Here is a 25,568-nt window from a genome sequence, read left to right as displayed (position 1 = left end):
TGGTTTAGTGCACGGTAAGAACAGAGAACCTGATCTTGGTCTGCAAAGCCAGACAACCTAAGCTGACGAGCGTTCCAGTCAACATGCTGAAATCAAAGACAACTGTCAGTTAAACATACTGATGTTATATGTTCAGGTAATGAAAAATATCTGTAGATTCCATTTGAAAGGCAATATGAAGATGGAGAACAAAGCATGTCAAAATGGAAAAAAATTTTCCTTCATTGTATTTTTTTAATAAACACTTCAATGTTTTAATCAAACAGCCACATAGACACAAACTATATAATAAATAAAAAATGCAACTTTTTACACGTCTAATTGTATTTTATAAATTTTACATTTTCACTTTGCCCCATTTTGTTGAACATTTGAGCTTTCCTGAGGTTGAGCTCGGGGCCTGACGTGTCTGTTTAGGCTATCAGTGTAAGGGCGAGCACATGCTGCACCCCCCCTCTGTTGAGACCACTACCTTGCTGAGGAACAGCTGTTTCTCTGCTCTGTCTGGAAGGTCAGGTTGTTGGTGCAGTGGGAGCGAGACAAGAGCGGATGAGGGCCTGATTCCTAAGAGCAACTGCAGACAACAAACGCTGTTCCCAAAATGTCTGAGGGGCTTCATTAGTGACAGATGTGTGCTACTTCAATCCGATCTTAACGTGCAAACGCAGATTTTACTTCTTTAGCCTTCCAGCCGTGCCTTCTGTTAACAGTTTTTGTCATTTCTATCCCCTTACTGACCTTTGTAAAGGTGACTGCCTCTGTCTGACCCTGATCCTGAAAATGGTGGATTCATACACAGATGGATAACCTCTTGCAGCTCTTTGAGGCACACTGAAGCACTCAGGGCTCTTTGTGCCTCTGATAAACGGCAGCTTGAATATATTTTGCATCACTTTGCTTCTGTTTGTCAAACTGGAGAGACTCATGTGGTCTCTATTAGGTAGACACAATCACCTCACACCTGAGGGCCTCCACATTAGCTGACATTCCTTCAGCCCATTAAACATAATCACAGTTTGTCTTCTCTAAGCTCCACACCTTTGACTTCACAATGTTTCCTGCTTGCAGTCTACTCACATTTGTTCTCATTGTTTGTGACCTATTTGTTTAGATTATTTTTATGTTAGGTTGTGCCAGCGGCATGCCAGTCTGGCCCCTGACCGTGGGCGTAGCTCGGCCCCATTATGAAGGAACTGCTCTTAAACTATGTGCAAGGAAGCAAAAAGGTATAGGCCAGCATTTGTTTGGAACTGGCGTGTGCCCAGCTGCCTTCCTCAATCTTCCCACAGGTTTCCCCGGGTGACTCCTTTGTGTGTGCGAGTGCGTCCTGAGTGTGCGCCGGCGTGTTTACGTGTGTGTGACCGTAGAGTGTGCAAGTGTGTTTAGGAGGTGCTGTTTCCCACAACCCTGATCTAATTCCGTGGTAACTCAATCTCCGTGTGAGCGCTTCCCGGCAAGTGTTCTCCCACCCGTCGACAGTCTCTCCCTGACTGGTTGAGGGGCTGAGTGTGTCCGACGGAGGCCGGCTCAGTCCCAGCGGGCCCCTTCTCCCCCCCTCCCGTTACACCTCCTGCCTCCGTCTCACTCACCCTCCCATCAGGATTGATTTACTATGTCAACCGTTGTGGCTGTCGGCAGCAGCGACGCTCACAGCCGTGCCTGCATCCTGTGTGCACACCCTCCTGACATCTTATACCTGCCACTCAACAACTGCTGCACTGAAGTTTGCATTTGCGGCTTTTGTGGGGAGGAAGGTCATCAGGGAGGCATTTGTTCATGGGAGATAATTTCCTTAATCATGTTTTATTCAAGTGAGGGTTGGAGGAGAAAAAAAAGCTGAACTTTTGCAGAATACATGCATGAAGAATGACTTTCTTTGAGACAGAAAATGCCACCCATGTTGGTCCTGGAGGGGCTGTTCTTCTGGGGGAAATGTCTACTAGATAGCCTCCACACACAATGTTATCCTATGGGCCACAGTTTCCTGTCTGTTCCTGCTTGTTCCAGTCGGCACCCAGACACTATATTAGGCTGGGACCAGACCAGGACTCAGGCCCATTCCCACTGTTTGACCATAATACACACACATACTCATTCTTTATTTTCCTGCCTTTGTTGGCATCTATTCTGCCTCTGCTTTTTGGATAGGTAAAGCCAAGGAGGATATGTTGACTTCCTTGTTTCTTTGTTTGGCCAAAGTTTTCTTTCCCCCCCTTTTTTTCCCTCCCTTGGGTCCAAATATCTACATAGAATCTAAGAATGAATATATGACTAAGATACAAATACATATACACCTTAGTAATCAGGCGCTTTACCAGCTTCAAGTTAACTTGCACCAGTTAATAATAGCTGAATCACAAGACTGGCTCCTGAATGAGCACGCACGTGATGTCCTCCCAGAGAAAGGAGTACCACGGAGCGAGCTACTTTTATGGCCACACATTGTGTTGCCACAGGAAAAACATTGTTTGCATATCAATGGATTGTGTGTCCAAAGGAGTGTGTGCCGTGGTCGACTGGAATTTTGGGGTTGGAAGTGAAATGTATCTCCTAGTTAGCATCAGAGATGCTGAAGTTAAGCAGAAGAAAGGCTAGTTAGTGTGCTTGTGTGTGTGCTGCAGGACTCTGATCGCTGAAGGTCATGTTATGAGTAACAGTCTGCAGCTTCTCACAAAATAAAGTTGTTGTTTTCTGACAGTTTGTTATTGCATTTCCTTAAATCCGCCTTTGATAAACTGATTTAAGAGTATAACGATTGATAGATATTTTTTTTGAAATTGCAAAACAAGCTAAATTTATTGTGCTGCAAGTTTATCTAAGTTTTATTTTATTTTTTTTTCCTTAGAGCTAGCCGGTTTCCCAGTGGATGCTCAGTGCCAGCTGTCTGCTCTGCGGTAAAGTACTGCTTTCCCAAGCTCTGACCTGTGGGAAAATCTGTTGTGGCCAGTAATTGATTCCGCCCTGCCAGCCCCATTACTCTCCACTGCAGTCAAACTGCCAGTGATCTACAGAGAACGCAGCCTCTATAGTCTTTCTTTCTACAATCACCCTGACAAACACTATCGCTTGTTGCAGGATGATATTTTTCAGGATATCTTTATTTCTTCATGCTTTTCAATATTTTTTTCCCCTGATAATCCTTCAAAATTGGGCAATAGGGATTCTCCTGCTCCTTTCTGTACATTTTTCTGCATATAAAAATTCAATTACACTTTCAGCAATTTCAGCAATCTTGGAATCAAAATGTTCAGCTTGCATTTTTGGTATTCATAAACTTTATAGTTTCTGAAATATTGAGTGAAATATGCCCCACAGGAAATGAAAGAGAAAGTCTTCAAATTTAAACATTTTAAACAGATCAGCAAGAAGCCTTTGAATATATTCATGGGCTATGTTTTCATCTTTTATAATAACTTGGAAAAAAAACGTTGAAATACCCATAATATTATGATATTAAATATTAAAAAAATAGAGTTTACCTAATATTTTAGCAACATTTTAGCTAACATTTTTTTGCTAATTTGGTATCTACTGAGGTTTTTACAAGCTAATTTAGCTTAGCTTCTATTTTAGCAACAGGCTAACATTTTTGACTCATTTAGTTTATTAAGGAATTTTAGGCTATTTTAGTGTTTAGCTAGTATTTAAGCAACGTGTTAGCTTTTTTTTGGCTGGCATCAACTGAGGTTTTATTATACTAATTTGGAGTTTAGCTCATATTTTAGCCACAGGCTAACGTTTTTGACTAGTTTAGTTTGATGAGGAATTTTAGGCTACTTTGGAGTTTCGCCACTATTTAAGCAACAAGCTCGTTTTTTTTTTTGGCTTATTTGGCATCTACTGAGGTTTTTTGGGGGCTAATTTAGAGTTTGGCTCATATTTAAGCAAAACACTAAATATATTTTCAGAATTGGCATGTATTAGGGATTTTTAAGCAACTTGACTTTTCAGAAATTTAGGTCAACTTCAGTGCTCCATCATAATACTTTAACAAAATCTCCAGTCTTTCAGCAAATTTGACATTTAGCAAAATAGCTTTTGCAATTTTAAGCAATCCTTCAGAAATTAAGGTTTAATAACGTCACCATTTTCAGCAAAAACCTTTAGCATCTTCAGTGACTACTTTCAGCAAAAAGCATTCACACTAACATTATCACAGGTAATGCAACATTTCTATTTAAAATTAGTTTGCGCGTGTGCTATAATCCAGTTAATAGTGTTTATTCTAGAATCAATAGATATGTATTTTTAGGTCATCTAGAGCTCCCCCTCCCTGATTTGTCATGACATATTAAGTGCAGTCATCTGCTGAGATGGTTGCTTTGTCACTGCTCGACGTTTACCACATGTCTATAAAAAGATAAGCACTCTCCTTTCCAATTAATCCTCAATTAGGGGTTTTGCTGCGTGCATTCGCATCTGCGTTTCCCACTCTCGCACCAGCAGGTGGGATGTGAGGGAACTGTGTGTGCTTGATGTGTGTGTGCGTGTCTGGGGTTATATGAGGATTATCAGGCCACAGGGGGAGGATAAAAGCATGTTTTCAGGCACAGTGTGTATATATTCACATGATGACCATCTAACTTCTTGCCATGCTGATTACGCGGAAAACCCTTTGAACTCCGCCTATTTAAAGCTTAAGGAAGAAAGGACGCATAGAAAGTAATCGCTCCTTGTGAGATGCGGAGAGACACGAGTGGCCTCAAGTCGAGTGATTTATCTGGGATTCTCATGACACCACCAGCTTAGGGGTACACTTTCCCATATTGTAAAGGGTCAGGAGGCCGCCCTCTGAGCGCGGCGGCTGTTGGTTTTCACACAAGAATTCCATCCCTCTGTTGGGTGATCTAAGGGAGCATGAAAGAGGGGGAGAGAACTGTACATCACTTTAGCTCCTGGTGAACACCCATCCGCCCACCGCTTTCTGCACCCGGTGACTGTGCCCCCACGAAAAAGCTCTCTTCCTGCACCTCTCCGGAACAAGCAGCTTCTCTGTGAGAGAAACCCCCCCTCTTCTACAAAGCTGCCCCACCAGCCCCGTTGTCGATGTGCTGCAAATCAGAGGCCTCGGGCAGACAGAGTGTGTGGGATGAAGGAATGGGAGAGAAGATCAAAGCCGGGCGCATGAAAAAAAGCTCAAAGCACACAAGCAAGAGTCACCTCACTGACCTGTGCGCACACACGAAATGCTCCTCGCAAACACACAACTCCTGGTAGCGCACAATGGTCGGAGCCCACCCTTTGGTTTTCCCCAACAGCCGTGCAAAAAGGCAAAGCGGAGAGGGCACATTGCTCAGGTCATGTGAGCCTTTCAGCAGATGGTTTGGACCTGCTGGGACCCTGACCTGAAGTGACATCCCCTGCTGGTGCCAGAAGTGTAGCACACACCAGTTGATTCTCATGAAACAGTGAATGCAAAAATTAGAATAGGAAAACCTTTGGATAGTACTGAGAGCAAATCATTAATATAATAAAAGTGACATAAATAGTTAAATTATGACATGAAATATGAACATAAACCTTTGCAAAAGCGTAAAAAAAAAATGAAAATGTAAGAACTGTGATTCTTGTTTCACACCTTCTGTATAATCAGCGATGTGATTGGCTGAAGCCCCGCTTTACCTGCCAGTAAATAAAGCTGTAGTTGGTGGCAGGTCCTGTCAGACTGAAAACTCCTCCTTGGCCCTGAGGATCCTCTCTCTCCATTATTCATGAAAGCTCAGGTTGGACCCTGGGAACAAGCTGAACGAGGCCCTGTGTCAATACGTAACATTGGCCGCCACAATGGGCTCTGCCTCCAACTACACTGTTGACAGACACCAACACAAAGGAGCTGAAAGGGGTCCCCCTCCGTTCTCACACAAACTAAAGAATGAGTCAGTGTGCTGCCGCTCAGAGCTGTGTTTGTACAGTATATACAGCTTTTGTTCATGGCCACTGTTCTCCCATCAATGGGGGCTGAAGTGTTGATGAAAACCGAAGTAGGGGACTTGTCTGCGAGAGTTCAGGTTCATTAGATGGGCTCTGATTCTGCGGGACACCTGTGTGTACACAGAGAGACTCCAGCTGACAGAACAACAAATAATCGCCTTAGATATGTGACAGGAAGCTCAGCCCCTTTGACTGTCATACCCTCACAGGCGGGCTGCACGGTGCTGTAGTGGTTTAGCACTCTCGCCTCACAGTGAGAAGACTCTGGTTTGAGTCCCGGCTCTATCAGTTTGCATGTGCGTGAGTGGGTTTCTTCCAGCTTTATCAATTATTGTTAATTGGTATTTCCGAAAAGTAAAAGTTCATGGGGACGTGAGTGTGTATATTTGTGCAGCTTTGCAACTGACTTGCAACCCGTTTAGGGTCTACATCACCTTTGCTTAACAGTAGCTGGGATAGGCTCCAGCATCAGTGTGACTTAAACAGTGGGTTTAAGATAGAGGGATAGACTCTTACAAGCTGTTTTGTAGTTATTGTGAACAACATAACCATCAAACATCAAGATTATCACACGTACCTATTTGCAGTGATTTATTTGCAGTTTGCATGTAAAACTGTTGGATATTTTCCTACATAAGGTGTAGATTAGTGGTGATTAATGCAAATGTCCACTGAGGTAAAAAGACTGATTTGTATAAATAGGTCATTTCTGCCTCTTACAAAAGTAAAAAAATCAATAATAAATGACAAAGAAATAGAAGAAGATATAATAAATAATTAAAACTAAATCCCAATATAATTAGCTAATTTAGGAACCTTTAAGTAAATCTAACTTCTTTCTATTGGTTTGATTTCAGATAAATACCACTCATTAATAATTATTCTGGTAATTTAATTTTTGTATGTATTTATATATTATGTCACTCTTTTAAAAGTGCTATGCATAACATTTTACAAGATATAATGTTATAACATTTATTTGCGTGTTTTTTCTTTTTTCTTTTTTATTATAAAACTTTACAAATTCCATTAGGGTGACAGTCTTCGAAAAACAATTAGTCAAATTCAGATTATTATATCCCTTAACCATTACTTTAAACGTTAATTTGTGACATTGTTGTCATCCTTAAGTATCTGTTCAAGCAATTTTATGAAACACTGGTGTTTAGATTAGATCTCAATTGCCTTAATAGACCAAAGCAGGATAGATTATTTGAAATATTTAATGAGGTCCAGCATATAATGCACACTGAGTTGTTATGGACCCCAGAGTTTCAGAGAGAAAATATTTGACAAAAGAAGAAAAAGAAAAAAAAAAAAAGAAAAAGCACTTCAGCCTGAACATATGTTGTGACTGAGTTTATCCACTAGATGGCAGTGTAAGATTCTTTTGGGCGTTGAAGAATTTTGTTGACAGAATTGTGACCAAAGTATATAAAAAAACACTGTTGATGGATGAAAACTTTTAAAATGTGCAATAAAGGCTTTTTTATTCACTTCTTAGGCAAAATTGGAGTCCTCTTTGAAAAAATAAACAGTTACATAGAGATGTTGGTGAAGATTCTCCTTCATCCAGGTGACTGTTGAGTTATGACATCTGGACTTAAAATCCTCTCCCTTGAAACATCTCACCACTCATCCAAGTGGAAGTGTCTTCATTCATCAGCCACCAGGAGATGCTTCACATTTCCACCTAAAGCTCTAAATGGCGCCATCTCCTGGTTAATGTTTGACATATAAAGCTTCACAAACTACCTTAAACGCCCAGTTAAAACAAAGGATAAAACTACATTTTATAAATGAACAATAAATTAATCAAGTACAGAAAGAAATACATAGAAATACTGCAGTATACAATAGAAGAAACAGATCTGTTAAAAAAAACTATTTTTAAAAACTATTTTCATTGTTTGAGGCAGATTTTTTCTTTGCTATACAGTCAGAAATGGTACAATTGTTGCATAAAGTTGTTATGGGGAACGTGTTTTTTTCTCCAAAGCTCTTAGAATATATCATCAATTAATTTATAGTCTTTGGAAGGAATCTAAGAACTGCAGCAGCAGGCAAAAGGTTCCATTAGATCATAAAATAGAGTTACTTTGCAACTCCAAAGAAATTAATGTTGTTGAGTTCATTGAGATGATTTGTTGAAAACAAATAAAAGCAAAATAAAGTGGACTTTTATTAGTTAATTAAATTCTCTATGACTCATCACCTTATAATGATTAAACTCTGTTTGAGAGTTGGAGTGTTGAGCTGCAACAGTGTAAAAAAAAAAGAAACTAGTTTGAATTGAAACAAGAAAAGTCTTCAAATTGCATTAATTGATTTAATTTATGTTAGCTCATTGTATTTTGTGCGACTAAACTAAAACCACACACTAATCACCTGACTTTAATTGCAACATCTTAGTCTCTCTTAATAATTCTGGAGTCAGTAAACCCGATCAAACAAATAATCCCAATCAGGTTTGAAGACACGCCTCCTAAGCCTCTGGTTTCCATGGCAACGGCAGCACCTGCTGATGATTGGTAGCCGGGAATCATGCGCGCCCGTCGTTCAGACTTCATAAAGCTTCATTTCTAAAGGGGACCGACTGTGGAGGCTGACCTGCAGACCAGAACAACTCTCTCTCTGTGACTGAGCATCTTTAACCACCATGGTTGAACAGTTTGCAGGAACCTGGACTTTAGCTTCCAGCGAGAACTTTGATGAGTACATGAAGGCTGTCGGTCAGTGGTTTTGAGTTTGTGTGACTTTGATGATATAAAGGAATTTCAGTGACAAAACTTTTGAAGAAAGTTTGTTTTGTTTTCTTTCTGAAGGTATGGGGTTTGCCACCCGCCAAATGGGCAACATAACGAAGCCTAACCTGGTCATCCAGGTGGGTGCTGACGGGGTCATCTCTATGAAAGCTGAGAGCACCTTCAAGACCACAGAGATCAAGTTCAAGTTGGATGAGGAATTTGATGAGAATACAGTGGATGGTAGAAATGTAAAGGTACTTTGACAGCAGCTCATGGCCATCTCTTTCTGTAGTTAACATGTCTGTTAATATTGTAATTTGTGCTTTTCCTATAAGTCTACATTCACCCTTGAGAACGGCAAACTTGTGCAGAAACAAAGCTGGGATGGTAAGACCTCAACTCTGGAGCGAGAGATCCAAGAGGGGAAGCTAATAGCTGTAAGTAAAGTGTTTAAAAAGTAGCCTTGAGAGGCAGAATAATATTTAAATGGTATAGTTTAAGGGGATCAAAACGGTAAATTGGCTAGCTTGCAAGAGTGAACTGACGTATTGAATCTGTCTCTGCAGAAATGTATCATGGATGATGTTGTGGCTGTGAGGACATACGAGAAGGCAGCATAAATTTTCCTAAATGACATCAGCCTGACGTCCATCATTCCAGTTTGACTCTTGTCTGTTCATGAATGATCTGTCAATGTAACTTATCATCCATGCGAATAAAATAATTTAAACAACTTTTGTGAACTTTTTTTCCTACCTCCATAAAATCTGTTACGGTAAGGCATTTAAATTCTAGCAAATACCTTAATTAGCTAATGACCTCTGCTTTACCTCACACTAAGCCAAGGGGCAGTGATCTCATTTTAAGTGTTTGGCTTTCAGTCTAATGCCCCTCGACCAGACTTTAGGCTGGTCAGTTTTTATTCCTAGTGATCTGACTGGATGAATTCCATTTCCAGGCTAACTGGATGTGGGTGCAGACAAAAGCCTTTTGTTTAAACAAGCAAAAGCAGCATGAAGCCCATATGACAAGGATGTGAGTGAATGGAGGCATGAGGCTAAATCCCTGATCCTTGAGGTTAATGCTGCCCCCCCACTCCATTTCTTACAAATCAGGCCCTTTTGGCTTGGATATACAGATGTACTCTGAGTACATTAAAGTAATTGGTTTAGCTCTGGCTTTGTAGCAGCATTTTGATGCATAAATCCTAAAACAAATGAACAGCCTCTGCAATCGAGCAACAATGAACTCCTGCTTAAACCCTTTTGGGGTCATTGGGGATGCTGGAGCCTGTTGATTTTTTTCCCTCTTTTTTTAAATTTTATTTAAAGCACTTTCTGCACACAGCATGTGCTCTACAAATTAATGTCTTTTATTATCTCGCCTGATGTGCAAAGGTGGGGTACACCATGCAAGGCTCACCAGTTCATTGCAGGGCCGTGTTGCATACCAACATACTTTTCTCCAAGTGCCAAGACTTCCCTAATCTTTTGCATTGTAGGGGGACCTTGTTTTTACAGATTAAGCTTTCTTGGAAGTGTGTAGAGGGTTTAATAAGCAGACTTTATTTGAATGGCTTTACCTCCACCCGATCAGCTGGTAATTCTTATTGCTCTAAATCCACTTAACCAGTCATTCAAAATTAAGATCCTTTAATAGTAGACAAAGTAACACTGTAGAATATATGGCTCTTTAAATGTTTTTAATAAAATGTCTTCATGATTGTTCTTGTGAATATATAAGAACATACATACAAGTATACAATTCTTGAAGTCACTGTCTGCATGATCAACCTCCATCTTTGGAGGGCCAGACCGGTAAAAACTATCATCTGATAAAACTCCAGTTCTTAGAGAAACTTGTACAAAAGTGCAATTTCCTATTTTTTGCTATATTCCTCTTTACACAATTTCCTTTATAAAGAGCCCCAAACAAACTTCTTTGTTAGCTTCCTGTGTTTCTAAGTAATTGAGTGCAGTTTTCAGTGTTACTCAATTTCAAAGTTTTCTTTAAGTTACTTATTGATGTAAACACTGAAACTGCTTCAAAACCAGAAAAAAATAGCTTGAAAGAGATTTCTGAATGTTTGGCCTTGTTCAGCATAAATCCTGTTTTAATAGGGCAACAACAATCCTTTATTAATAGGAACAGAATGGGCATAATTATTCAGATAGACTAGCAATTTCACAAGGAATTACATAAGATTTGTTTTATTACATAAACTAATTTTCATGCCAAAAATGCAAAAAAAAAAAAAAAAAGTTGAAGTTAAAATACAATTGTTGAAATGCTTCCCTCTAGTGGTTGATTCCTGTAAAAGCATTTTTTCTGGAAGATACCACTTCACCAAAATGATAGGTGACTTATAAATCCAAAATTAACGTTCGGTAAATTCTCTCATGATATACAACATATTTCAAAATATTTATCAAATAGTTTATTAATAAAATATATAAGGTAGTACCTAATCTTTAAATGATCTTTTCAAAAATATTTATTTTCTTTTTTGACTGGTCCAAAATGAACTGACCCCGAATGACGAAGTACGTTTGTACGTGACGCAACGCCTTCAAACATGGTCGACAAAGAAAACACAACTATGGGAGTCGATAAAGAAAATAGTAAGCCCTTTGTTAGAGACGTTACGTCTCCGCATGACAGCGAAACCCAAAGAACAGACAACCAGAACAACTCTGACCGCAAGAAAGACCCCGCGGAAAGCCGCGCCACAGCGGAGTACTGCGAGAAGCTGCAGGCATGGATGTGGCAGTACTACACTGGATATGTGAACTGGCAGAGCTGGCTGGCGGCGTCAGCCATGTCCTGTCCGTATTATTTCCCGTCGTCCGGCAGTGGAGCGTCGACGGCGGTGGATTTCAGCCCCCAGAGCTGGCACAGCAGCCTGCTCGGTCTGCCGTTATCGCCCTACCCGCACGCCGCCACTTCCTCGAGCAGCCGCGCAGGTGAAGGCGTTGCCGGGGCTGCAGTTCCCGCACAGCCGCAGCAGCAGCAGACGCCGCAGGACAACCGGAATGCCCAAAGAGCAGGTAAAAATAGCGGCGTATTCCCAGCATTCATCAAGAACAGTAGTTTGTATAAAAGTATATAAGAACAATATTCCCTCTGTATCATCTTTAAGTGCAAAAACAATAGTGGTAAACTAAAAATGTGAATGGATTTGTCATTAATTCTTGTTTACTTGTTGTTACACATTTTTAAAATTACACTAGTATGAAAAACAACCTGCACTGAGGTATTTAGCTGAAACAAACTGGTTAGTGTTTTGGCTAAAGAATTGATTTTATATCAGTGAATCGGATCGTTCAAAATGAACCGAAATCAATATGAATTGTATCGCCAAACTCAGTTTATATCCAAAACACACCTTATGGGCCGAGATGAATATTTTATTGAAATGAAATTCTTAAAACAGTAACTTTTTAACATAATTATGAGCTAAATATATAGCATTACCTGTGATAATTCTAGTGTGGATGCTGTAAGCTGAATTTGGGCGCTGAACATGCTAGTGCTGATAGCTGAAGATGCTGAAATTGATAGTTAAAATCACTGAAGCTGATAGCTGAAAATGCTGAAGCTGATAGCCAGCTGCTGAAATACTTGCTTAGTGTCAAATTAGCTAAAAAAACAAACAAAAAACTTAGGTTAGCCAAAACACCTAGCATGTAGCTGAAAAATAGATAAACTTCAATATAGCCTAAAAAGTGGAAAAAAGCCCGAATTAGCCAAAAACATTAGCATGTAAATATTAGCCAATCTCCAAAACAGCCTAAAAGACAAAAGAAAAAAAGCCTAAATTAGCCAAAACAGCATGTAGTTGAAATATTAGCTAAACTCCAAAATGTTGAGATGTGAGAACCACCGTACCACCATGCAACTTTTTTTCCTAAAACCGGCTTGTTGTTTTCACCAGGCCGGGAGTACATCATTCCTTCACCTCTCCAAAGACTAATGGCTGAGATGGTGGATTTCTTCATACTGTTTTTCATTAAAGCCACCATAATCATCAGTATTATGCATCTTAGTGGAATCAAGTAAGTTTTGGTCCCAGGGATTTTTGTTTTTATCCTTTATAATAAGATGCAGAATAACTTTTTTGTCTTTATTATATCCTTTTTTCAGAGATGTATCAAAGTTTGCCATGCATTTCATAGTAGAGGAAATCGACGAGGACACATCCATGGAGGAGCTGCAGAAAATGATGCTTGTTGCCCTTGTTTACAGGATACTAGTTTGTTTTTATGAGGTACGTTTTTACGCATTTAAAAGCTTTGCAAAGACTCTGTGAATTTATGTGGAATCTCTTGGTTCAGATCGTGTGCATTTGGGGAGCAGGAGGAGCCACACCGGGGAAGTTTCTCATCGGACTTAGGGTCGTAACGTGCGATTCTTCTATTATGGTTCAGCCCAACAGAGTGCTGGTGGTCCCAGCAACTAACGTCTCTCTTTCTGCGTAAGTGACCAATTTATAAAATACACCTTTTAAGTTTTTGAGCAGGCGTTTCAGTAAGTCGTCCGTTTTTCTCTTTCAGATCAACAGTCCGAGCCTTGAATAAAAACTTCTCCATCGCTTTCTTTTTCCCCGCCTTCATCACGCTCCTCTTCTTCCAGCACAACAGGACTGTGTACGACATGGTTGCCGGTACGATTGTCGTCAAGCGATCCCGGCTCAGATGATGCCAAAACAGAACCATTTTTGCAACATGAAAACAACCACAGAACTCAAACGCTGCTGTGCGCAGCTTCTTCTAGAATGCAGTGAAGTTGAGGCGTCCCCTTAAACCTGAATCACATCAATGTGGTTCTTTTTCCAGCTTATTCCCGACACTCACTGTAATTCTGCATGGAGGTCTACATGCTGCTTTCAGTATCTGCTTAAAGCACAGTAGGAATGGTGGTAAATGCACTTTTTTATTATCAACACATGCTTTGCCTTTTCTTTTTAAATTAATATTATTACTGACTTCTAGTTCAAAGGTGAATATCATGGATCACACAGTGTTTAAATGACTCATTACCCTCAGTATATATTTGTATTATAATCTGTTTCTAAAAACCCTTTAATGACTGTTTGTAAGAAAAGAATGTAAGGAAAAATGGATGAACAATTAGGGTAAACGATTTTGGTTAAAACTGATACACATTTGTGTTTAACGAGTATGAAGCATGCATAAAGCTCTTCAGCGCCATCTATTTATTTTACCTCATCTGGGAAGCACATGGAATCTGAAATGAATGGTTTGGAATGCAAGAAGCAGTTAAAAAATTAAGTATTTATGGCATTCTAACAGATTTAGATGTGCCATGTGAGCTGTACCCTCAGTGGTTTTCTAACAGGCCGCTTGGTCCATCTCTACATGACTTTAATTGTACTGTTTTTGCGTTTACTTTATATTTCATTAAAAGCTGCTCAGGATTGGTTTTCTCTCATTCTGTGATTCCCTCTGAATCATTTTAGCTGCATCAGATGAATCATTTTCAGTTAAATTAATTTAAATATATATTTCCCAAATTTATTTGTGTCTGTGTGTGAGAGAGAGATGGATTTTGTGTAAATTATTATTTTTTTCCATTAAAAAAATGAAATGAAACTTCTCTGTTTTAAAAATTATTTCAAATTTTAGTTTTACAAAGGAGTTTTTTTTTACTATCTTACTATGTAACAATTATTGCCTTTATTTAGTTTTACTAAAAAAAAAAGTTTAGGATAGAATGGCCTAAAATAAGTGTAAAGTCCACTCATGTTGGGAGGGTTCCCCACAGACTTTTAACACCAATTCTTGTTAAAAGAAAAAAAAAGATTAAATGTGTTTTCAAAATATTTGGAAAAAAAGTGTTGAAACATTTTAGTATTAAAGTCAGAAAAAAGAAAAGTCATTTTTTGTGTTAAATAAAAAAAGACTTATTTTAGGGAAACATCCAGTGTTAGTAGTTAGGTATCGGCACAAGTCTGGCGATACAAAACATATCGCAAAATGAGTCTCACGATACATATCTCGATAAATCTCACAACTGTACCAGAATAATGTTTATATTACAATTTTCTTTAGAGTATAACTTAAAAAAATTACCTCAATATCAATACTCCTTTCCTGTTACTAAAAAGACAATTCACTTTCTTGACAACATTTTAAATCGATACAAGTATCACCAGATGAAATATCGCGATATATCACCGAATCGATTACCTTTCATCTAAGGTGCAGAATATTTTTGGGGGGTGGATTAAAGATTTAACCAGAACCTAAAGTTGACCTTTGATTTTTTTTTTTTTTAGACTTATAGCCAGGACAGACTCCACGACCTCTGTGACCCCTCTCAGGGTGAAGGTGATGAATCTTAAATGTGTGAGCTTCTTCTCTGCGTGGATCCATGTAGTTCTTCTAATTTAGAAACACTTTCCCAGTGCATACATCTGAAACCAGCTCGTCTTCTTTCTAGTTCAAGTGGACATATGTGTTTGCATGAAGTCCATCCATCCTCATAGAAAGGCAGCGGCCCTGCCTCCCCGTGGCATGAGTCAGGCTTCACCAGAACAGCTGGTGTTGGAGACATGCTTCTCATACTTCCAGCTTCCTGGCAGATCTCGTTCGGAGGGGACCATGGCAGCTCCAACACTTGGCAAGTGTTGACATGGTGATTGGGTTCAGCCCACTAAGTGGCAGCTTCAGATGACAGCTACAGATGGCACTGCCAGATTACAGGCTGACCCCCCCACATGCAGCTTCCATTCATTGTGCCATAAACTTTGGATTATTATAACCCAAAAGGTATAAAGAGCATCCGCACAAATCACAGGATGTGAGGGAAACATCAGCAAAGACGAAAATGAGGACGTTTGCTGCATCTAATGAGAGTGGAATACGCTTTGCTGCATCCAAATCTTGAAATTCTCTGAAGATTTTTTTGGATTTATAAATGAGTTTAAAGCATAAATAATGAAGAAAAACTGCAAGTCTGTCCTTTTTTTTCAATAAAATCCTCTTTGTTGTACTTGGAGGAAAGTCAATCCCCGAATTCTTGTTCAGATTTCAGTGAAGAATCCACTTCCTCGTCACCACATGGTGAGCCATACGGTACAGAGTTGATGCAGTGTCCAGCCTTTCTGCCTCGAACAGGGAATCCATGAAGGGCTCACAGCTTTCCCTGACAACCATGTGTCCTGCATCTGAACAGATCCACAATCAGACCACAGGGATAAGGTAAATAGTCTGGGCTCAGATGAACTCAAATATCCACAGCAATTGATGACATTTGTGCCCTTGAACATTTTTTTTGCTAGCTCAGTGCTGCCAGCATGTGGCAGCTGCTCTTCATACAAACAGACTCTAGGTGAGCTGAAGTGGCAGAAAGGTGATGTGGGCTGAAACGCTGTTGCTCAGAGTGTCTGCGCCTTCTGGTATTCCTTTCAAGTGGAGCCAGTCACTTCAGGTTGGCTGAGTGGAAATAGCTGTTGATGAAGAGGAGACCTGTTGACTGGGGGGAGACATGAATGCCCACTTTAACTCTGGAGACATCATCTAAAATAAAAAAATAAAAAACATGCATCTATTAACATATTTTTGCATTTTACATACCAATAATCTTTATAATTTATTAATCATATGTTAAGACTTGCTTTTTGTTTTTCCCTAGATACATTTTTTAAATTTATTATGACTTTCCCTGCAGAGATGTTACACTTAAAGACCCACTCCAATGAAAATAGTATTTTTAACATCTACTTGTAGCATTTTTCTCACAATTTAACACATTTATTTTAAAAATTAGGCTTAAAGAGGCATAATTAAATTTAAATGGCCACTAGGAACACTATAAAAATAGGTCAGAAGATGATCAGAGTGGAAATTGCTCTCCCTTTTCCAAATTAAAAAAAAACAATAAATAAAAGACTTGTTCCTACTGAACAGTACATTCCCTGTGCTCCACTTCCTCTCCTGCTGTAAAAATAGATGTGAGTGTAGAGCAAGTACAAACTCTGGATGAGTGATGTAGACACACAAAGCGGAAATGTGAGTGTGTGTCTGTTAGTGTGTGCAACATTCATGCAGTTTTTAAATACATAACAGGTTTCTAGCTGTTCTTTTTTTTTAATACAGTAGATTTCCCCTCGAGACTCTGAATATTAGGTTGTCAGGACAACCGTGGGATGCTGCATTAGTAACTGTGGAAAATTTTCAGACTTATTTTTTTTTCCCCCACTTTGACTTATTTTCTATTTATATTTCAAGGAACAGTTGAGAAAATGCATAAGTAAATGGGGAAGAAAAAAAAAAAAACAAGATGAAAAATGTGTTAAGCCATTTGTCCTCTTGTGACTTTTTGTAATTTAGTCACTGTCGGGCAGAATTTGTTTCTCTTTTATCATGTAACTGGATTAAGGCGGGAATTAGAAATGTGCTTCTCTTCGGTTGCATCAAAACTCAACAGTTTGGTGTAAAAGTGGCGTTATTCTGACTTGTTTCATGACTTCTACAACATGAAGCAATCAGTTAATAAATGACATATACAAATCCAAATGACTTCTGCAAGGGAAAAAAAAACTTTATTTATAACACAGAGTGTAACAGAGTTATGAATGGGTAAGAATAGGTGAAATAAACAAAACAAAACAAAAAAAACTTCAGTCTTCCTTCCAGTCTAAAGCATTGTTCCTGGACCTTAAGAAAGAGGATGAAAAAATATCTAAAAAGTATTTTTTTTCTAAATTTGGTCATCAAAATGTTCTAATCAGGATTTTTAATGTTGAAAACAACAATTTATGAATTAGATCAGGAGTGGGCAAACTACAGCTCTTATATAATCAGCCCACCAAATTGGAATAAATTATATTAATTATCCTTATTTATGTTATTTTTCTCCTGTAATGCTGGTGTTTAACCATAGACGGCGCACTACAAATACACTGATGTTTGCTTAGGTGGAGACAGTTATTGTGCATTGATGTGATGTTGGAAGATTTTGTTGTTTTTCTGATGTTCACGTGTGTTTTCTGAGTCCATCCATCCATCCATCTTCTTGACCGCTTCTTCCCTTTCGGGGTCGCGGGGGTGCCGGAGCCTATCCCGGCTACTGAAGGGCGAAGGCGGGGTACACCCTGGACAGGCCGCCAGTCTGTCGCAGGGCCTCAATCACACACACATTCACTCTCACATTCACACCTAGGGGCTGTTTTCTGAGTCCAGCAATCATTTTTGCGGATCATTCCAACACCAAACAAACGCAACATTTCTCCAAGTTTGTCTTTTCCCCTGATGGACACCAACCCATTGGTGCATTTGACTCTAAAATCAGAAAAAAGTCACAGTTTTGAAATAAAAGTTAAAAAATGTTCAGTTTAAATCTGTATATATATTAATTTTCAATCCAAATTAAAGCATCTTTTTGTCCAGATTCCATTATTATTTTCTTTTTTGAAGTGGATTACATTCACACATCTGCTCCTGGTCCAGACCTTCTAAAAGGTTTAGCACCCCTTGTGCCCCATGAGCCAAAAAGTTTGACCATTCCTAAACTTTTTGCATTTGAATTTTACCGGGCTATTATTTGGGAAATGGGTCTAAATAAAGTTAAAAAACAAAGACAGGCTCTCACTGTCAAAGTTGTCAACCAAGAGGTGAAAAATACTTTTTTTAGACGTCCATTTCTACAAGTCTAAACACCTTCAGTGATTGTGTCAAACAGGCCAAAAAGGTAAAAGAAGACAGTGCAATCCTTCTTGATACTATAAAGGAGTGCATTTGCAGCCCAGATATAGAGCTGCTTAAGTTGAGTATGTTAAACACAGCAAACCAGAGAACCTCCATGAAATGTAAATTACTTCTCATTGAGACACATTCACCTTCAGACCTGCTTTTTTATTCTAGTAAAATCTGCATGTAAAAAGGCAGAGGGCTCTGTATATTTCAAGCAGTGTCTCTTGAGTTTGAAGGACGAACAGGTAAAGCTATAAGAGGAATTCAAAAAGCTCTTTGCTGCAATTGAAGGCTCCAGTGAGGCGCCCTCTACTGTGTGAAACTGGTATTGAATAAAGAGGAGGCAGGAAGGTAATTAATTAAAGGAGGTCATTTTAGGGCTTTAGTTGTCAAACTCATTGCTTCAGTTTTCAAATTTCACTTTCTTCAGTTTTCAAAAAAGGTGTTTACTTAAAAATGTACCCGTTAGAATGAATTAGTTTGTCATATGAATCTATCCAAATCAAAGCTAATTACAACTTTCCCTCCTGGCTGCACAGCTTGTTTTGTTTTCTTCCTTTTTTCTTCTTGTTTTAAACACAATCTGGTGTGTCTGATTCATTTGGTTAATGTTGTCGACTGAACTCCACAGAGTTCTTCTTTCACTGGTTGTATTCCTCCTCCACAAATTACTCCCACCCAATCTTTTAGTTGCCTAAACTATGTTCTGGAGATGTGCGTAAGCAGTGGCTTGCTATTTTGGGCTGAATGAAAGAGTCTTGGCACTCACTTGGGCTCAGGATGAAATCTGTTTTGTTCTGCTGAATTTGGCTCCCACCACATGCACAGTTTTCTACATGAGTCAAGAAACTCTGTTTCATGGCATCCTGCGGTAAACTCAGATCATTTGACTGGGAAGTGTGACTTCAGTGTCTAATTACTCGCTGTCAACAGGGAATCTGTTACCCATGGCATGACAATTATAGTTAAAAATGGAGAGAAGTTGCTTTTTTTCAGTAAAAATAAAAAGCATTTGAGGGATTTCTGTGGAAAGTGGTGACAATACAGGTAATCATTCTGACGTAACAGGTTGATTAAAAGGTTCTTCATCTACTCCTCCACAAAAGCAGTCGCAGCCTAAACTATGAATCATAAAGCACAAATAGATCTTTTGCAAGACAAACTTTTAGACTCTTGATTGACAAAACAGTTGATATTTTAAACAGCATTTATAAATATAAAAAACCTTCAACCTTCTTTTGACGTTTTTCTTAAGATCCTTCCAAACTAAAAATCCCTCTGACCTTGCACAAACTCCCAGTTTTTATTAACTCAGGGGATAAAAACTGCAGAAACGTCTTCTCTGAGAGAAGAAGGTGAGGTAGGCATTACCTGCCTGATGGATCTGCTGTCCTTTTCCCCTTTTCATTGACTGCTGCAGAAAGGCCTTTTCAGCGTGTCATGCAACACCACCATTGAGCTGCAGCCACGTTGCCACCCATCTTTCTTAATGGGGACTGGAGACAGTGGAGCTGCCTTGTTGCCATGGCAGCTAGTTCTTTCACATTCTCCCCACATAGCATGGAGTAGGCATGTTGCTCCCTCCAAAGTGTAGTGCGCCACAATAGAAGCAGGTCTGCTCTCAGACAGGATGGAGTTTAGAGGGTTTTATTTTCCATACTACTTGACCTACCGGGCCTTCAGGCCTTCACGCTCAACTTTTCACTTTTTCTTTGACAACTTTGCCCTAAAAGGAAATGTTCACCTCTTTAAATGCTGATAACAGGGAAAGAGCCTTGACAGCTGAATGTCAGGGTGCTTTCTAAGCTATGTCAACATTGATAATAAGTGCATTGTGATCGGAAAGAAATCTGTCTAGACGGTCTCTGTCCTTACCAGCTGCAACTGTGACTGTCTCCAAGGCCGTGCAACAAGCAGCCAGCAGGGTTACATAACATTTATTCACCATAGAATTATGACCAAACAACTGGAAATGAAAAATACCTCCTGTGGACTTCAGTGTTGCCCAAAAGGCGCTTTGACAGCTGAGAAAATTAGGCTTTGATGCATGAGTTTGCTACTGGAAGGTGTTCAATCTACCTTAAAAACTGCTCCTGAGACAGGAAACATAAACAAATATCTTGTTTTTCTGACATAAATCTACATTATACTGGAGACAACTGTTCTATTTTTAAGTTCTTCTTCAAACTCTTTGCATCTGGAAAAATAAAACATGTAAAAACCAAAGCTCAAAAATAATGAAATGTTTAATTTAGCAATGGAGAAAAACCCATTTGTAAAATGTGATAATGCATCTCACTTATTTGCAGTGGCAGAGCTAGAACATTTTCTATGGGGGGTGAGAGGAGGTCAGAAGACTTTGGAAGGGTGGAAATGAGAGTGGAAGGACAACATACCAAATTCAGTTTTTTTGTTGATGAGTTTTTATTGAGCTCTCCAAAAATAAGAAGTTCCTCTCGCCACAGCGAAGAAACAGAGCAGATTTTTGGATAAAGCCAGGGTGCTGACGGCCAACATGAGCTGGCATTTAATATGCAGGGGCGTAGCAAATAATTTGAGGGGCTCAAGATTTCATTAAAACTATGACTTTTATTATTATTATTATTATTATTTTGCCGTGCTTGAAGAAGCTTGTACTGATGATTTCACAATCTTTTTAAATGATACTAACATTGACTCAAAAATTGGGGAGCAGTTGTAGCTCTGCTCCTGCTTGGCTGTTTAACAGTTTGGTAAAAAAAAAAACAAACCTAAAAGTAACTGAATCCTAGTCAAACTACACACTGGCTGCAAACAACTATTATGCAAACTGTAGAATTTATTCAAAACTGTCTGGTAAAAGCAAGCCTGTATTTAGATGAAACCAGAGAGCAACTAGGACTGTAGGAACATGTTTACACTGCAAAAAATAAGAAATTAGCCAAATATTCTTACCTCATTGGCAGATTTTCTTTAAAAAAAAGCAAAAAGAATCTGCCAATAGGGTAAGAAAATGATATTAACAACAATTATTTTTTTAAGGAAAAAAGAAATTTCCTAAATTTAAAATTATTTTTATTATTGAGAAGTTTTCTTAATTATTTAATTAAATTAAGATGTTTTTTCTTGAAACAAGTTTATTTACTTTCTTAAAGGGGCCATAAGTCTTCCAGAGTTAACTATATCCATATAAATAAACATATATTACCCTTGGAACAATAGAAAACAAATTATTTATGAAATACAAGCTAGTTTTGCACTCTTTTCATACCTGAAAGTAAAACGACTCAATCTCTGAGGCAGCGCCTTTCGTTCCCTGACTTCATGACGTCGTCCTAAAGCCGTCTTCGTCAGCATGTCGCCCACGAAAAAAAGCATCCCATTTTTAAAAATATATGTATGTAGATACTGTGTAGCCTGGGTGTTTATCCCCAAAATTTGGCACAGTCAGAGTGGCGATGGCTAATGGGTTCATTTTGCAGTGAAATTAGCTGAACACCGCTAGGTTGAGCTGCTAGCTTGTTTGCGTTAGCCTGGGGGTGGAGCAGACTCATCTTGAAGGCGGCGGTTCTGACCTTGTGACATCAGCACGTGAGGACCCGTTTGTTTTCGTGGGTATGGGAGGGGCTGCTGCTGAGAGTGCAGGTTTTTAGAGGATTATTCCAAAAAAAGATCAAAATACCACTTTGGGGTTCTTGATTGAACTGTATAATACACTTAAAAGCTCAAAAAGGTGATTTTTCATGGTATGGGCCCTTTAAGATTCAGTCTTGCTCTGTTTTCCGGGTGGTACTGCCGCTAGAGAATATGGCATATTCTAGAATACTCTCTGCTCCTGCTCTTTGTTCCTAGTTCTGCAGGTTCCGTGATTACAGAGGAAACAACGCCCCTGTGGCTATAAAAGGATCCACAGACGTGCCTCAAGCCTGGGATGACCCTGCTGATCTTTCTCCAGCGTCTGCAGACACATCACTCCTGAGTTGATTTTTTAAAAACAAGATTTTTTCTGCCCCAGCAGCAATCTCTAATCAATCTCTACACTGGCTCTAACAATGAGTGCCTACTTTTTAGACATTTTTAATGCAATTTTCAATTAAAGTGCACTTCAAGACTTTGATTAGCACTGTGGATTAATGAAGCGAACGTGAATAAATTGGCTACATGACGCCTCATTTAAGATGTCTGATATAGCCTGTTAAATATATTTGGATTGCACTACTTTTGCAGTTAAGCACGCCAAGTCTCAATAACTTTTTTACTAATTATGCAGCTGAAAAGGTTCCTAAAGATTGTTAAACTGCCATGTACACAGAGTTTCCAAGAAAAAGTGAAAAAAAAGTCATACTAAAGACAGTATGCATTTGGAAATAACCTTTTATGCCCCTTCTGTTTTTACCATACAGCTGCCCAGTCACATGTGCATCAGCGCAGCATGTCTGGACATGTTTCCAGCATTGAAGGAGTCTCCATAAACGCAGGCTGAGGAGGCTGTGCAAAATGTGGGTAATGATGCTTGGATAATTGTTGGCTTGACACCCACCAGTTTAAAAGGTACCGTGATTCATTTCTCCAGATTCATTCTAGAGTGTGCAACCGAGACAATTTAGCTAAAACTTCAAAAGGGAGCTAATCTTCAGATCTGCAGCGAAGGTCATACGATCTTGCAACCTCCCTGCTGACTCTAATATTAGTTAGTGTTCAAGGTTTTTTCTTTTCTCCTCTGAAAGCTTAAAAGTGCACAAGGAACAGGATGAGTGTGGAGTCTTTTTTTTTTTTAACAAACAGAGCAGTGCTACTACCTTGTAAATTCTGTTTGCTGAGAAAGTGGACAAATACAGATTCTTCTACCTTTACTATCCCTGCTGGTCTTTATGAGATAATATGCAGCTTGTTTTTTGTTTCCCACTTGATTTGCACCACATTGTGGAATGTTGCACCTGCAGCTCAGACTGTTGCATACGAGCTCAAAAGACGAGAATGCACGAAAAAAAAGGGCTGGTAAAACCCTCCCTGTCAGGTTGGACCACATCCTTCTTCCCTCTGAGGTATCCAGTCGTATCTGTTAGGATGTCAACAGTGTTTTTCACTTGTTTTTTTCCTCGGTCTGTGACGAAGACTTTCCAAACCACAAAAGCACTGAGAAACCTTTGATCTGACTACCACCACAGTCTCATTCCTCATCTTGTATTGAACATTTTGTGCTGAAACTCCATTTATTTCCGTTAATTTACGCTGGGTCTTTTCAAGGTAAAAGAAGTCCAACGCCTTGTAAGAACTTTTTTCCATTTTACAGCGAAGGTTGTAAAAAGCTGCTTTTCATTCTTTCGCTGTTGTTCCCGAGGTTCACGTTGAGTAGTTTTCTTGTTGAAATATGAGTCATAGAAAGAGAGACTACAGCTGCTTGGCATAGAAAACATGTAACACATTTCTTCTCAAGCTGAGCAGCTGAGAAAACAATCTTCGAGTGTGCAGTAAGTATGTGCATTTGGATGCCTGATACTCAGATTATTCATGCTCTCGTCTCTCACCTCTTTGTGACTTGAGGACACACACCCTCTTCTATCACTCCTGTTTATGAGCTACAAATGTCGTGTCCCCTCTTTTCTGCAACTATTTCACAATCTACAAGTGAAAAAGAGAGAAAATCCAGATAAGATGACATCTTTTTTAACCAACTGAGGGAAACTTGCACTGCATAACAGTCAGATAGAAGAGTTCTACAAGGAAACAAGAAAAACAGAAGAAAAAATGGATTATAACTGCATTTTTTTAATCTAATCAATAAGCAACAATAGAACTGTAAAATGTACAAAGTTGGTTGTTTTGAAACTATCCAAATAAACAAACCAACGCAAAAAAATCTTTGCAACATGCAGAATACGTATTTAAAGTCGCATTTCGATCATCTTTTGCTCTAATTTAAAAGTGTTTCTAGTGATATTTTAATTATGATCATGATGTTTATAGCCAAAATTAAGGACATAGTTTCTGCAGAGTGGCAGAAAATCATTAGAAATTCACTCCTTGAGTTGTGGGCCTGGAATAAACCTGCCCTCTTTTCCCATCATCCATTTGTTTTCACACTTTCCTGCTAGCAGCCCCTCACACCTCCAACATGCCGTGAAACATTGAAGCTATCGAGCCGTGAAGTTTTGATCCAGATCCCAGCACAGACGGGGAAAATGAAGACGAACGTGGATCTATTTGTCTGCAAGTGGATGCATCGGAATGGAGCAGCAGGGAGCTGAGGTCCATTGACTGTAGCAACTGCGTCACTGCTGCAGGCTTTTTCAAACAACATTTTTTGTCTGCTCCTGATTCACAATTATTTAAATAAATAAATACTCTGAAATGCAGTTTGGGTCTTGTTTTTTTCAGTACATTTCCTCCATCATGAGAAAAATGCTACAAGAACGTGTTAAAAACGACAAAAACACTTTTATTGTGATGAATTTCACATACTTTTGCAAGTGCTAAATCTCCCTTTCTGCGATATCCAGAAGTGACCAGAGTACCATGAGCCTCTGTAACTGCAATAGGAACCGTTATGTTTGTCGTCCGCTTGTTTTTTTAGAGAAAAATCATACTAATTTCCAGTTTGGTGCTGAAGTATCCGTCTGCAGCCTATCTGCTGTGAGCTGCACAGGATAAACAAGGAGGAGGCCTTTGGGTGAGGAGGCCTTCAGTGCCAAGTGGTTGGGTGTGTGTGTGGTGTTTATCAGCGCTGCCTGTCTGCACTAAAGGAAGAGATTGTGAAGGCTGGGGGCAGATCTGTGGCTGGTTGGCTTGAGTCAGTCCACAGCTGAGAATGTAATTGTAAAGCAACTCACAGTGCAGATTAAGGGGAGATTTGTTTCTGTGGGAAAGATACGTATGAAAATGGACGGCGGTGAAGACGGGCATTTACAGTTTAATCCTCTGTGGCTTTATATGGATGCATGCATGTATGTGAATCCCCCCACTGCAGCTCCCATCCATGCTGCATGTCTGTCTCAGCAAACCTCCTCTGAATCTCCAGCTCTCGTCTTCCTCCTCGCCCTCTGTCTGTTGCTCCCCCCCGCCTCCACTCCTCTTTCTGTGTGAGCGTAGTCTGGGCACTGAGCCAAGTGGAGTGTGTTTTTTGAATGAATACCTGATGCGGCTGATGAGGCTGGCTGGGGGAGGAGCTAGTCAGTGGAGTACTGAGAGAGAGAAA

At 39.4% G+C, this 25,568-nt stretch overlaps 2 protein-coding genes across 2 annotated transcripts; both read left to right on the top strand.

The window, feature by feature from the left end:
* Positions 1–8,500: 8,500 nt before the first annotated feature.
* Positions 8,501–9,412, top strand: fabp4b (fatty acid binding protein 4b). Its single transcript, XM_024268214.2, has 4 exons — positions 8,501–8,663; positions 8,757–8,932; positions 9,014–9,115; positions 9,245–9,412. Exons 1-4 carry the CDS (start codon positions 8,591–8,593, stop codon positions 9,296–9,298), a joined length of 405 nt encoding a protein of 134 aa, XP_024123982.1. The 5' UTR covers positions 8,501–8,590; the 3' UTR covers positions 9,299–9,412.
* A 1,617-nt stretch (positions 9,413–11,029) lies between these two features.
* Positions 11,030–14,129, top strand: LOC112143948 (protein FAM8A1). Its single transcript, XM_024268213.2, has 5 exons — positions 11,030–11,725; positions 12,613–12,733; positions 12,822–12,945; positions 13,013–13,152; positions 13,232–14,129. Exons 1-5 carry the CDS (start codon positions 11,254–11,256, stop codon positions 13,374–13,376), a joined length of 1,002 nt encoding a protein of 333 aa, XP_024123981.1. The 5' UTR covers positions 11,030–11,253; the 3' UTR covers positions 13,377–14,129.
* Positions 14,130–25,568: the final 11,439 nt, after the last annotated feature.

Source organism: Oryzias melastigma, linkage group LG16 (assembly GCF_002922805.2).
Source record: "Oryzias melastigma strain HK-1 linkage group LG16, ASM292280v2, whole genome shotgun sequence".
NCBI classification, from domain to species: Eukaryota; Metazoa; Chordata; class Actinopteri; order Beloniformes; family Adrianichthyidae; genus Oryzias; species Oryzias melastigma.
Note: the sequence above shows the minus strand (reverse complement) of the source record. Positions and strands in the feature narration are given on the sequence as shown.

Excerpts from the sequence above, each read along its gene's own strand:
- fabp4b (XM_024268214.2), top strand. The coding sequence starts at position 8,591 with ATGGTTGAACAGTTTGCAGGAACCTGGACTTTAGCTTCCAGCGAGAAC. Across the intron at positions 8,933-9,013 it reads TGGATGGTAGAAATGTAAAG|TCTACATTCACCCTTGAGAA; the intron begins GTACTTTGACAG and ends TTTTCCTATAAG. Across the intron at positions 9,116-9,244 it reads AAGAGGGGAAGCTAATAGCT|AAATGTATCATGGATGATGT; the intron begins GTAAGTAAAGTG and ends CTGTCTCTGCAG.
- LOC112143948 (XM_024268213.2), top strand. The coding sequence starts at position 11,254 with ATGGTCGACAAAGAAAACACAACTATGGGAGTCGATAAAGAAAATAGT. Across the intron at positions 12,734-12,821 it reads ATGCATCTTAGTGGAATCAA|AGATGTATCAAAGTTTGCCA; the intron begins GTAAGTTTTGGT and ends TCCTTTTTTCAG. Across the intron at positions 12,946-13,012 it reads TACTAGTTTGTTTTTATGAG|ATCGTGTGCATTTGGGGAGC; the intron begins GTACGTTTTTAC and ends CTCTTGGTTCAG.